The sequence below is a fragment of the Eschrichtius robustus genome, chromosome 13, assembly GCF_028021215.1.
Source record: "Eschrichtius robustus isolate mEscRob2 chromosome 13, mEscRob2.pri, whole genome shotgun sequence".
NCBI classification, from domain to species: domain Eukaryota; kingdom Metazoa; phylum Chordata; class Mammalia; order Artiodactyla; family Eschrichtiidae; genus Eschrichtius; species Eschrichtius robustus.
In genome coordinates, this window is record NC_090836.1 from 58,741,310 (window position 1) to 58,753,530 (window position 12,221).

At 41.0% G+C, this 12,221-nt stretch overlaps 1 protein-coding gene across 1 annotated transcript in view; it reads left to right on the plus strand.

The window, feature by feature from the left end:
- MYRFL (myelin regulatory factor like) overlaps positions 1-9,317 on the plus strand; it is a 121,689-nt gene extending 112,372 nt beyond the window's left edge. Inside the window, exons 20-25 of the mRNA XM_068561076.1 lie at positions 3,089-3,151; positions 3,809-3,896; positions 5,887-5,961; positions 8,459-8,579; positions 8,903-8,977; positions 9,124-9,317. Of these exons, the coding sequence (XP_068417177.1) occupies positions 3,089-3,151; positions 3,809-3,896; positions 5,887-5,961; positions 8,459-8,579; positions 8,903-8,977; positions 9,124-9,210 (509 nt within the window). The 3' untranslated portion in view covers positions 9,211-9,317. The remainder of the gene's footprint in view (positions 1-3,088; positions 3,152-3,808; positions 3,897-5,886; positions 5,962-8,458; positions 8,580-8,902; positions 8,978-9,123) is intronic.
- The last annotated feature ends 2,904 nt before the right edge of the window (positions 9,318-12,221 follow it).

Consider the following 12,221-nt stretch of genomic DNA (forward strand, 5'->3'; position numbering starts at 1 on the left):
TTAAAATGTCTTTCAGAAAGGTTATCCCCTCTTCTCACACTTAATAAAAGGTTTGCGTAAGACTAATAGGAAGTGGAAAGTGGGTATTTCAAAATATTCACCTTCTACTCTGAGGAACTGAGTGTGATGCATCAGACTTTAATCTATGGAACCAATAAAGATTTAAATAGGCAGCAGAGTTAGATATTAAAAACTTAAGAGCCTGTGGGAAAAAGCATCAGTGGAGTTCTACAGATTTTAAGAGATTTGGTAAAGACTTTTAAAATCTCACAAAGCAAAAGGCATCTGTAATTCATGCTTATTTTGATTTGGAGACCAGACCTCTGAGAAGAGTCAATGATTGAAAGAAAATGTTTCCCCGTGTTAAAGGACTCAGTCGTCGATTGGTTGGGCTCATTGACTTTTTCTTGGCCTGAGCCTGTTTCAATCATGAAAGAGAAAGGTATCCAAGATGTATTGGGACGCAGCCATCAGCGCAGTTTTACAAGTAGTGCAATACACACATTCTACCACGACAGGATATACTTTGGTTGGACACCATCTTAAGTCTCTCCTCTCCAGAAGTTTCTAATTTAGTTTATGGGGAGATCTCATCTGCTGACTGTGAAATATATCTCCAACTTTACGATGGAAACCACTGGGAATGTATATTAACTTTATAGGGAATATTGCTGGAAGGCACTTGTAAAATGAGAGCCACCCCTGTATGACTACAGGAGAATTTATGGTTTTCCAATAACCAGCCTTTCGGAATTGAGTAGTCTTGCCTCAGGGAAGTGACAAAGTGGAGGTGTTTTACAGGAGACTCAAAATTTATTTCCAATCCTGCTTTTGAAAAGCCATTTTCATAATTCTAAGCTGCAAGATTATCTCTCCTCAACTTCACCTTTTTATTACTGTTAAAAAACACTTTATCCCATTAGATGCTAAATCTTATCACAGGGTTCTATGTCTCCAGGAACCCAGAAATACACTTCTGTGGAAGTAAGGCAACTCTGTAGTTCTACTGCCAGACTTTACAATGACCTTTTTCCTGAAAATTCAGCAGGAAAATAGAACAAAAGGTAGGGAAAGAAAACAGACAGGATAGAGAAGTCAGGTTTCCCCTTCTCTTTATGCCTCATTTGCCTTGTAAATGAGCCTTCTATGGAAGCAGTCATAAGCAAAAGTCATAGCAGGAGACATGTGCTCGAAAATTACTATTTGAATAGCTGGAATCCAAGAAATCTGGAGGCCTTTTAGACAGTACATACATTTTTAGGTAAAGGGAAATATTCAATTTTCTAGAAAATCACCATATATCAAGGTCCATTTCTTCTTAAAGGGAAGCATCACGCTGGGGAGGATTTTCAGGAAACTTGCCTCGCCTTCAAGTTGTCTCACTCCCATTTGCTAACAGGATGAAGAAGCCCAGCTCCCCGAGTCCACTCCTACCATCCCTCTGTACCCATCCCCTAGGGGTGTCTCCTTTGAGTGTGGAAGAGGAAACATTTTTCTAGAAGATACATGATTGGCTTTCCCTCCTCTCTTCCTTCCTCTTTCCCTGACTCTCCTCCTTCCATCCTTCCACAGATGTGTAGTGAGTCCCACAGTTGAGCCTGGCATTGCCTTATGTGGGGATACAATAGTGAACAAGATGCACTCTTCCAAAAGCTCACAGTTCTAGACAAGTGAACCAGCCCTTCCACTTAGTGTGAGAAGTACTAACCTGGACAGATACTTAGGAGCGACTAACCCCCAGAAGTCTGCACCGTTGCTTTGCTTTCTACCCTGAAATTCCATACAGAAACTTGTTTTAGCTCTTGTCTCTTTTTCTTTCCCATGAAAGCAGCACATATTGTTTTAACTTATGTCTCTTGTTAAATAAGGTTAACATCTTTGTGTTTTGCCCAAAATTATATTGAAAAACATAGATATTTAATGAAAATGAAGGACTGCAATACAGAGTACATATACTTGAAAAAACATCTGCAAATTTAAAAACTGACTGCAAAAACTTTAAAATTCTTTTGTTAGGTTTGCTTAACAACTCACTAAATGGTTGCTTTTACCATCCACTTTAAAAAGATACATTTTTTTCCCATAGCCTTAACAACAGTCATCTGAGTGGTTACCTTTTCAATATTGCTTTTAAAATGCCTTTTCGGCTCTGACGGGTCATAACCACTCCCCTGGCTTCCTTCCCCACAAGCGAGCTCTGGCCCCATACCAGTGATTTGAGCCCTCTCCTCAGCTGGCTGCAGCTCAGTTTTTAACTTAAGCTCGCTTTTTTCCTGAGTGGATCACATTATGCTTGGAGTTATAGATTATTCAAAGAATGTTAGTAGAGGTTCCCTATTCTGGAGTTGTTGAGAAAGGGCAAAGATACGTGGAAAGTAACAATCCAGAGATAATGTGCCCTTTGGTACAGTGATAGAGAAGATATTACTGATTGATCACCACTTAGAGGATTCAGTAATAATACATGCCATGGCAGTGGAAGGGGGGGAGCTGTGAGCTGCAGTGATCTAATCCGGGATGGTGTCTTAGTCGGCTGGGGTTGCCATAACGAAATGCCACAGACTAGGTGACTTAAGCAACAGAAATTTATTTTCTCACGGTTCTGGAGGCCAGAAGTCCAAATTAAGGTGCTACCAGGTCTGGTTTCTTGAGGTCTCACTCCTTGGCTCAAAGATGGCCGCTTTCTCTCTGTGTCCTTACAAGGTCTCTCCTCCATGCAAGCAGGCCTCTTCATGTCCTAATCTCCTCTTCTTATAAGAATGCCACTCGGATTGGATTAGGGCCCACACTAACAGCCTCATTTTAATTTAATTATCACTTTAAAGGCCCATCTCCAAACACAGTCACATTCTGAGTTACCAGGGGTTAGGGCTTCATGCATAAGAACTTGGAGGACATAATTCAGTCCGAAACAGATGGCTTTTTGGAGAAGGGTGACAGTAAACTAGCTCTGTAAGAAATGGCATAGGGATGTGATGGGTTGAAAGGTGGGGGAAACATTCAACTGACAGAGACAAACTAGGGCACACACTGGGTTTCTTCTCATCCCGAACAAGCTTCAAGACTGACAGACTTTTTTCCTCTTCAGGAGACAGGAGCACATCATTCTTGGCAGGACAGGCGCTAACCAACCTTGACTGGGGGAGCGACTGTAAGTTTATATTTAAGTGACTTTCTTCTTTGGTTTTGTGGAGCCGGGCAGAATACTAGCAAGCTGTGAAAGCATTACTGGAGTAAGGCACAGGGAAGGAGGCTGCACTCTGCCACAAACACCCGTGGGATTACGTTTCGATAATCGACGGCTGCCTAACCATTAAGGAGGCATTAGAAATGGTTGCATACCGCTAGGCCTTTTGGTTGATCTTCATGGATTTTAATAATTTATTTGAACTTCCTGCTCTCTTCTTCTATTCTTCTGCTAAATTTTTAGTTGGTTTTCTGTTTTCTGATTTTTGTTGAATCTTTCTTTATTGGCCAGACTGCATATCACATTGCGCTCTCCATTTTCAATAAATTTCAATTTAGTAGGACTTCCATGATCCAGGCATTCTTTTGGATGTTATGAGGCTGTCTATTGGAGCTTGTTTTTTTGTTTTTTGTTTTGTTTTTTTTTAGTTTTCTTAAAATTTACTGTAACAACAACAAAAGCCTTCTCCCCTTTCTTCTCCTTTTTTTCCCCCATTTGAATGCAAATGGATTCCATTTATCTAGGAAACTCTTGTTTCACATTCTGCAATTTGGAGCCTGCGCTGGAGCACAATGCTCTTTTTCTCTGCAGAAGAGTTTACTTTATTTCTTCTCAATTCAGGGATTGATACAACCATCAGTTCTATTCAGATTATGGAAATCCAGCAAATAATAGATCGTCGGTTTTGCAGTAGAAGCCTCCAGTGCGGGTGGGTAAGCCTCCCCATTATCCCCTGATTGTTTCTGGAATTTACTCAGGGCTCTGGGTTTTTGAGACTGGAATGAAAGCTAATGCTACCTGGTAAAACCGATGTGTGCTTACATTGCTCCTTAAGTGAAAACACATTTGTTGTATGGTGGAAGAGGGAATCATAAAATGGTTGGTATTAGCAAATGTCAATAAACCACAGCTCCAAAGATTACAGTCTCCTGGTTTAATGGGTAAGTCCAAAGCTAAAAGCTTAGGGGGCAGCTCTGTGGCTGACTCTCTGAGGCCACATACCATAGGCACAGAGCTGTTAGTTAATTTTATAGAAAAGAAAGACATTACTGATGGCTCCAAGTTATGAGTGACCTGACATTTGTATATTTTAATAACAAGGGATATCATTATTTTAATTGCTGAAAAAATATAGCTTATCCTAACCTTTTCAGTTAAGAGAAAAAAATCTGGGTACTGCAGAAGTTATCAGCAATGTTCATCTCTAGTGTATCGCCTGCATCAAGGTAACAATGCATCTAGACGCATAGAGGGCAAGCATAGAAGCTTCAGCAAACACAATATGCAAGTTGTAGTCATTAAGAATAAGGAGTTATTTTTTCTTTATTTGATCAGTATTTACTGGTTTAGTTAAGCCTGCTAATATTTAAGCCTGCTAGGTTAAAGGCAAGGCTGTGTATTTTGAATTGGTGTCACAAATCCTACGGATTCTCAGCCTTATTTCTTTTTCAGCCTAATGTACCTTAAGCTTCAGGCTGATGGTCCTGACTTTTGAAAATAACCTGTATGGTGCTTTATGATTTGTTTATGACCTTTACATTCATTATCTTATTGAATTCTCACAAAATCACATGAGGTTGGTATTATCCCCATTTTGCCATTACAAAACTTGAGGCTCAGTGAGCTTGAAAAAGTCAGAGACAGACATAATTGGTTTGGTAGAATGATGTGATGAAGAGTGAGATGATTTGGGTTCAAATTCCAGCACTTTGACAAGATGTTTATTCTCCCTGCGTACCTGTTTCTCATCTGTAAGATGAGGATACTTACTAGCTAAGGAGTTGTGTTCCTGGAAAGCACACAGATGTTGGGAGGCACATAGTAGGAAATGAATTCTATTTACCTAAGCTTCCTCCAGTAGGACAAAGCCCTCCTGATCCCAGTTCAGATCTATTGCTTTTATTTTTGCTTTCTTATTTTTAACAACCCAGTTTAATATTCATTAATGGAAATTTAAAATGATTGGCTCTTTTCCCCATTTATCTGGTTTTAAGTTATTTCTCCATATAATTCAAGGGATGGCCAGTCATAAGAACTTGTATTAGATACAATAAGCCTTTTTGCTAGAGTTTTCATTACAATATGAATCAATGGAACTCCCCCCTTTCCCCAAGCATCCCTAGTCAAGGGCAGGAGGAATGTCTGTATAAGCATTTCTGTCTTGCAGTTTTCTCCATTACTAAATGGTAATTAGGACTATAATAATTTTAGTTGATTCCAGTTCTGAAAGTACATGATATTTCCTGCTAATGTTGCCTAAAAGGGAGTGGTTTACTGTAAAAAAGCTGGTATTTATTATTTCCAATTTTCCTTTCCAGAGGGATTGTTAGTTTGAGGACTTTGCCTCATTTGTCTTCTGAAATCTGTATCTCCTTAAGGGGAACTGAAGTCATTTCCTATTTGTTTAGTTTTGTGCATTTGGTCTGGGATTTGACTTTCTGTCATTTCTTCTGTGTATTTTAACAAACCATAAATCTTTGTGGTATATTTCATATATAGTAAGATCCAAAAGAGATCACTTTGAAATTTGACAGGTATGTCTTTGAAAAACATGAAACTATGCCATGTTAAACTTGATTTTCTGTATCTGTTACGTATTATAGAATATTTCACAGTTTACACAGTATACAAAAAGTAGAAAAAAGCCTTTTGAACCCTTTCCTGAGTATTTTGATTTGTATTTTTTTTCCCATAATTAGGTCTGGAAATTACAATTACCATATTCCTGTTAATAAGTACACACCCACCAATGTCAAATTCTCTCTGGAAATCAAGTAAGTGCATAGCTGTAAAAGACAATTCTGTTTTTATCATTATTTGAATAACAATACTGAATTTCCTTCACAATTTGATCAATAAGTTAGGAGGTGGAAAGTTATCAGTTAAAGAATAATGGTTGGGTTGAGAGTTAGGCCAGCTTGAGGGAGGGGTTTTCAAAATGAAGGTTGGGACCTTCCAGGCTCCCTCCAGTGGAATGGAAAGGCTCTGTGCTGTATACTCATACCTACAAAGTGACAGTGACCCTGGGTTTGATGCTCTCAGTCTGCCCCTGGCTGTGTCCCTTTGAATTGGGGTGGGAACTAGAGTAATAGTGTGGCCCTGGCCCCTGGATGTGGGGGGCTGCACATTTTTGTGAGCTTCTGGGAGCAATGCTAATGCAGACACCACCCCCTCCCCGAAGGGAGTTGAAAAAAAGAAGTCAGAGTTTGGAGGTGGGAAGACCAGTGTTCAGATTTTGTCTCTGTCACTTACTAATTCTGTAATCCTGGGGAAACCACTTATCCTCTCTGAGCTACTGTTTATTCATTTGTAAGATGTGTTTGACATTATACCATAACAAGGAGAGCTGCTGTGAGAATCACAGATAATAACAGTGAAATTAATAACTACCATTTGCTGAGCACAGACTATATGCCAGACACTCTACAGTTTACTACTGGGTCATATAATCCTCTCAACAACCCTTTTCAGATGGGAACACTTAGTTTAGAGAGGTCAAAAAGCCTGTCCCGAAACTCATAGCGAGTAAGTGGTGGAGCTGGGCTTCAAATCAGCCCTTCCTTTCAACCATCACTTTCCTGCCTCCCCAGTGACATGAGATATTTAAGAACATTGCCCCTTCCTGGCACATAGCAGGCACTTCATATTATGACTGCCTTTCCTCCCACAATCACAAAACTCTAATTTAATCTATTTTATCAGCTATTTAAAATAATTATGGTACTTTAAGACTTTTGCAGAAATTACGCAGTGAGATACTCACCGTGAAGATAGATGGTGTTTATTTTGTGTCTCTTGATGTTAGTTTCTCCTTTGTCCCTTCCACATTTCCTCTCTTCTCCCTTCCCTCTGTCCTCCCCACTTTCCCTCTGCTTCCCCAGCTCTGTTACTCTTCCTCCATCAGTCCCTCCCCGCTCCCCACCCCATCTCTTCCTCTGTTTCACTCAGACTTCATACTCCTTCTCTCATCCACTTTGCTTCTACAATGAGCTAATGACACAAGCCAACTGCTTGCCTTGGAAAGGTTTGTTTCAAGCAGCTAAAATTCCATGGCTCAGAACCCACCATATTTACAGGCAGAGCAAAAGCTAAATGTACTATTCTCTAGCACTCCCTGAGCAACCTGGAACAGCGTTTCCTCATTCGTTCCTAGCTTCGATGGAGGGAAATAAGTGAAGTGGTATATCCCCTGAAGTGGCAGAAGGTCATCTTGAGCCACTAAATCAGGCTTTTTAGATTAAGAACCATTTTTTTCTAACATGGGTGATCTTAAAATAACACACATACTCAACCGAGATTGTAGGTTGTTCCACTTGTGCAAAAATATTGTTTCCAAAGACAGATGGATCTCACCCTCTTGATGATGATTCTTGGGCCAGCCTCCAGAGAAGAACCATTCTTTCTGACAGGTCTTCCACCCTGATAGCTTGAAGAGCTTATAATTCCTCACGGGGCTCACCTGCACATCCCTACCTGTGTTGTTTGCCTCTCTGATTCAAACAATACCTACCCAGAGCAGGAGTCTGCAGAATCTGAAATCCTGTAAACTTCAGATGGAAGCAAATTCAGCTGCCAGTGAAAAGAGAAGGAATACATCCAAAAATTATTTTAAGATCTAGGGAGATAAGAAGTTCTGATGTTGAGGTGATTTAAGTCATGAGATTAGGTTTTAGAGACTGTCATATGTTATCTCAGTTTTAGTTTTAGTCAGTTCCAGGCTACTATAACAAGAATCCCATAGACTGGGTGGCTTAAACCACAAACATTCATTTCTCACAGTTCTGGAGATTGGGAAGTCCAAGATCAAGGCACTAACAGATTTGGTGTCTGGTGAGCGTCCACTTCCTGGTTGATAGGTAGCCGTCTTCTCTCTATGTCCTCACATGTCAGAAGGGGCGAGAGACCTGGGCTCCTTTTTATAAGGGCACTATTCCCACTCATGAGGGCTCCACCGTCATGACCTAGTCACTTTCTAAAGGCTCTGCCTCCTAACACCATCACATTAGAGGTTAAGATTTAAATATACAAATTTTGGAGAGGACACAAACATTCAGTCCATAACAGTAGTCATCTGAGATTGAGTTTCTGTTATAATGAGATGTGAACTAGTATATTGGCATCCGTGAGCTTTGTGTAATAACATGCCTATTTGGAACTTTGAATGGATTTCCAAGTTATGTTCCCATTAGTCCCTCTTCTTATCAAGATGTAGCCTAGTGGGAGCTGGTAACTTCTTTTCCATTTGCCCTTTCTTTTCTTTGTCTCTTGAAGCACAACAGAGCCATTGATAGTCTTCCAGTGCAAGTTCACCCTTGGAAATATGTGTTTCCGTAGTAAAAGGGAAGCCAAAGGCATGCAAAGCCACCAAGAAGTCTCCCAGGAGATGACACAGGTAACGTTTTCCAGCTCCTCGGCATTCTGTCCCCATCCTAGAAGTGTGCCTACAGTTGTGGCACAGCCTCTGTTCCTCACTGAGAGAGAGGCCATGAGCCACAGGCGAATGTTTCCCTTTGCTGACTCTGATCACAGGGCTTTGTTCAGCATCTTCTGTGCATCCTTCAGAAGCTGCAGACTTTTCCAGCAACACCATCAAAAGCTGTTGTCACAAATACCTCTCCTACAGCAGTCAAAGGAATGCTTTTTCAGCCTATGTTCTTTCCAACTTGAGTGTAAAATATAGTTATGAAATGGATGTCTCTTTCATTCATTATTTAGGGATATCAGCACATTTGGAGGCTCCCTGCAGCCCCATTCTTTGACAGCGCATACCATTTCCGGGTAGCTGCACCGGTAAGCTCTCTTTTTTTCTTTTTCTTTTCAGTGAGAAAGAAATGGGCCATTAAATAAATAAATAGATAAATAAATAAATAAACTTTAGCTACAATTAATTCTTACATTAATCATTCTCTCTTTTCTTTTCCCCCTTGTTCTGACAGGATTTAGCTGACTGTTCAACGGATCCTTATTTTGCTGGGATATTCTTTACAGACTACTTCTTTTACTTCTATCGACACTGTGTCTAATTTATTCAAGTTTGTTTGGGGACTTTAACCAAAGAAAAATACTCAAATACAGTTAACGGAAACTTGTAACCTCTTGCAACTTTTTTCTTCTCTTTGTAAAACATTCACATTTATTGCCAAAGGGCTTTTTCCAGGCTTTGGCTTCCAACGGTTTTGAGACATTAATGAGGAGAATAAAGTGTTTGCTGGAACTTGAGATAATGTGGTGTTTGATTTTGCCATGACTATGAGGAAAACGTTTCCTGGAGTAAACAGCACTGTTGGATTTGAAAATACTGCTTCTGTTACTAAGGAAGCTGTGAAGTCAAAATGGGTAGGTTTAACTTTACTTTGTCTTAATGTGTCTCAGTGCTTTTGAGAAAAACAAAAAGGCTTATTTCAGCCATGTCAACTTGGACCCACTAAACACAGACTCTTGAGAATTTGTGATAACCATAGGTGTGTTGTTGGGGGGAGGGGTGGGTGGCGTCCGATGCTGAGCTCCCATTTAGGCAAACTATTGCTATGTGAATGTATGTGTGTGTGCACGCGCATGCACACTACATATACTAGCGTAGAGAATGTAGCTTGCTAATAAATTGGGTTTAAGAAAAATAATTGCAGTTCTACTTTGTAAGGTTTGATGGATGCTAACTTTCTGCATCCTCGTGGGAAGCACTAGCTTGTGACAGGTCCTTTAAGGTAACCCAGACAGTCTAGGCTCAGATAGTTGCATTTGATCTTCCAGTTGTCATTGATTTGTTTTGTTGTTCTTCCTCTACATATAAGGGGTTCTCTTACAGGGCATTAAGACCCATTTCCATTGTTTATAGCTGAATTAGCTTTGGATATTTCTACCTGGTTTATGGGTAGATTTGTATGCCCTTCCCAACTTAGAAGAGCCGGAAATCCTCTAGCTGGAGTGTATCAGCTATATCTTTTATTTTCTGTATTCTGATGTTTTGACATCTTGGGGTCTTGCTGACCCTCATGGAACTCCACCTCCCAGGGTTAGCCAGTTCCTAGAGATGATAGTAAACAACTTGCCCACCAGCGATTTTCAAATACAAACCAGCCAATCTGGAGCTCACACCTCAACCACCTCCTTTATCAAGTTCTCGTACTGGGGGCCACTATCCACCTGCCCTAATCACTCCAGGGCCATGTACCAGACAACTAGGGACAGCCCCTATAGCCCAGAGCCTGCTACGATTACTCAACAACTAGCCAGTCCTAAGCCTGTTTCCCCTGCCTCACCTGTTCCTTCCGAGGAAACCACAATAAAGGCTTCTGCCCAAGGTTGCTCCCTCTCCCTCTGCCTCCTGACTGACCCTGGTGCTTCCCAGTGTGGTCCCCCAAGGCGTGGCATGTCCCCTCCTCTTGGGAACTGTAACAAACTACCTTTTCAATGGTGATCATCTTCTGATCTGTTGACCTTCCTATACCTTAAAATGTTCATTAATACACTATATTTTAGGACATGGTGATTCAAGCCACTCTAGCTCTAGCTTCAGGTAGCAGGGCTGCTGAATGGCTTATCTTACTGTTGGCATGTGTGATACTGGAATTTACAATAAGAAATGTATATTTGATTTTGTCCCCCGTTCCTGGCACAGAGCTCCTAAAACCTTTGGAATTCCCTAAGTGCTGAGAGAGATAAAGGTGTCTTTTGTTTTGTCAATGAGGTGACATTTGGATGGCACAAAAGGATGGGGGCTGGTTGCCAGGACTACCAATCATGTGATGATTAGAGGGTTTGAACTTCCAGTCCCACCCGTGATTTCTGGGGAGGGACAAGGAGCTGGAGGTTGATTTCAATCACCAGTGGCATAATTTAATTAATCACGCCTATGTAATGAATCCAGAGTTCGGAGAGCTTATGGGTTGGGGAACACGTGGAGATTTGGGAAGACTGGCAGCCTTGGCGAGGGCATGAATGCTCTTCACCCTTTCTCTGCCCCTAACCCTGTGCACCTCTTCCATCTGGCTGTTCCTGAGTTACAGTCTTTTATAATAAACACAGAATCTAGTAAGTAAAATGATTCTCTGAGTTCTGTGAGCCACTTTAGCAAATTAATCAAACCCAAAGCAGGGGATGGGGGCAACTCTAATCTATAGCTGGTAGGTCAGAAGCACACATGATAACCTGGGTTTGCATCTGGCATCTGAAGTGGGCGGGGGGGGGGGCCATCCTGTAGGACTGAGCCCTCGGCTGGTGGAATCTGCAGCTGTGCCCCAAGAGACAGTACGAGAACCGAGCTGAGTTGCTGGACACCTCGCTAGTGTCTGAGAATGGTTTGGTGCTGTGCGGGTGAGACTCCTCCATACAGTGGAATTGGGTCCCAGAACCGTGTTTAGCCTATGAGTCAAGTGGGATGAGGCGGCTGGATATTTTTTTCGCCCATGACAGTGGTAATCAGTAGGAATAAGTCCCCATTTCCTTATTTTCAAATGTGATTAAACACGTGCCACGTGGATGGAAATTACAAGAGCTATTAAGAAAAGACATGTTCCTTACTGACACAAAAGGCATTTCGAAATAACTTAGGGACACAAAGGTAGTTTAACCCAGTAGGAGCTGAGACTTACTCTGGAGCCAAACAGTCCTTGCCTTGGTCCTGAATCCTGACTTTGTGTATCCTTGAGCGAGTTACTTAAGTTCTCTAAGCCTCAATTTCCTCATTTATAGAAGAGGACAGTGAGTATCTGCAATAGATAGATAGGATTAAATGAGATAAAATACGTAAAGCACAGATAGGCTCTAAATAAATATAAGCTGTTATTGTTATACAGAACAGAATAGTTATAAAGATTACAGTGGGATAATAAAGGGACTGAGTTTGCAAATGAAGCAACTGACAAAGGATTAATCTCCAAGATTTACAAGCAGCTCATGCAGCTCAATAACAAAAAAACAAACAACCCAATCCAAAAATGGGCAGAAGACCTAAATAGACATTTCTCCAAAGAAGATATACAGATTGCCAACAGACACCTGAAAGAATGCTCAACATCATTAATCATTAGAGAAA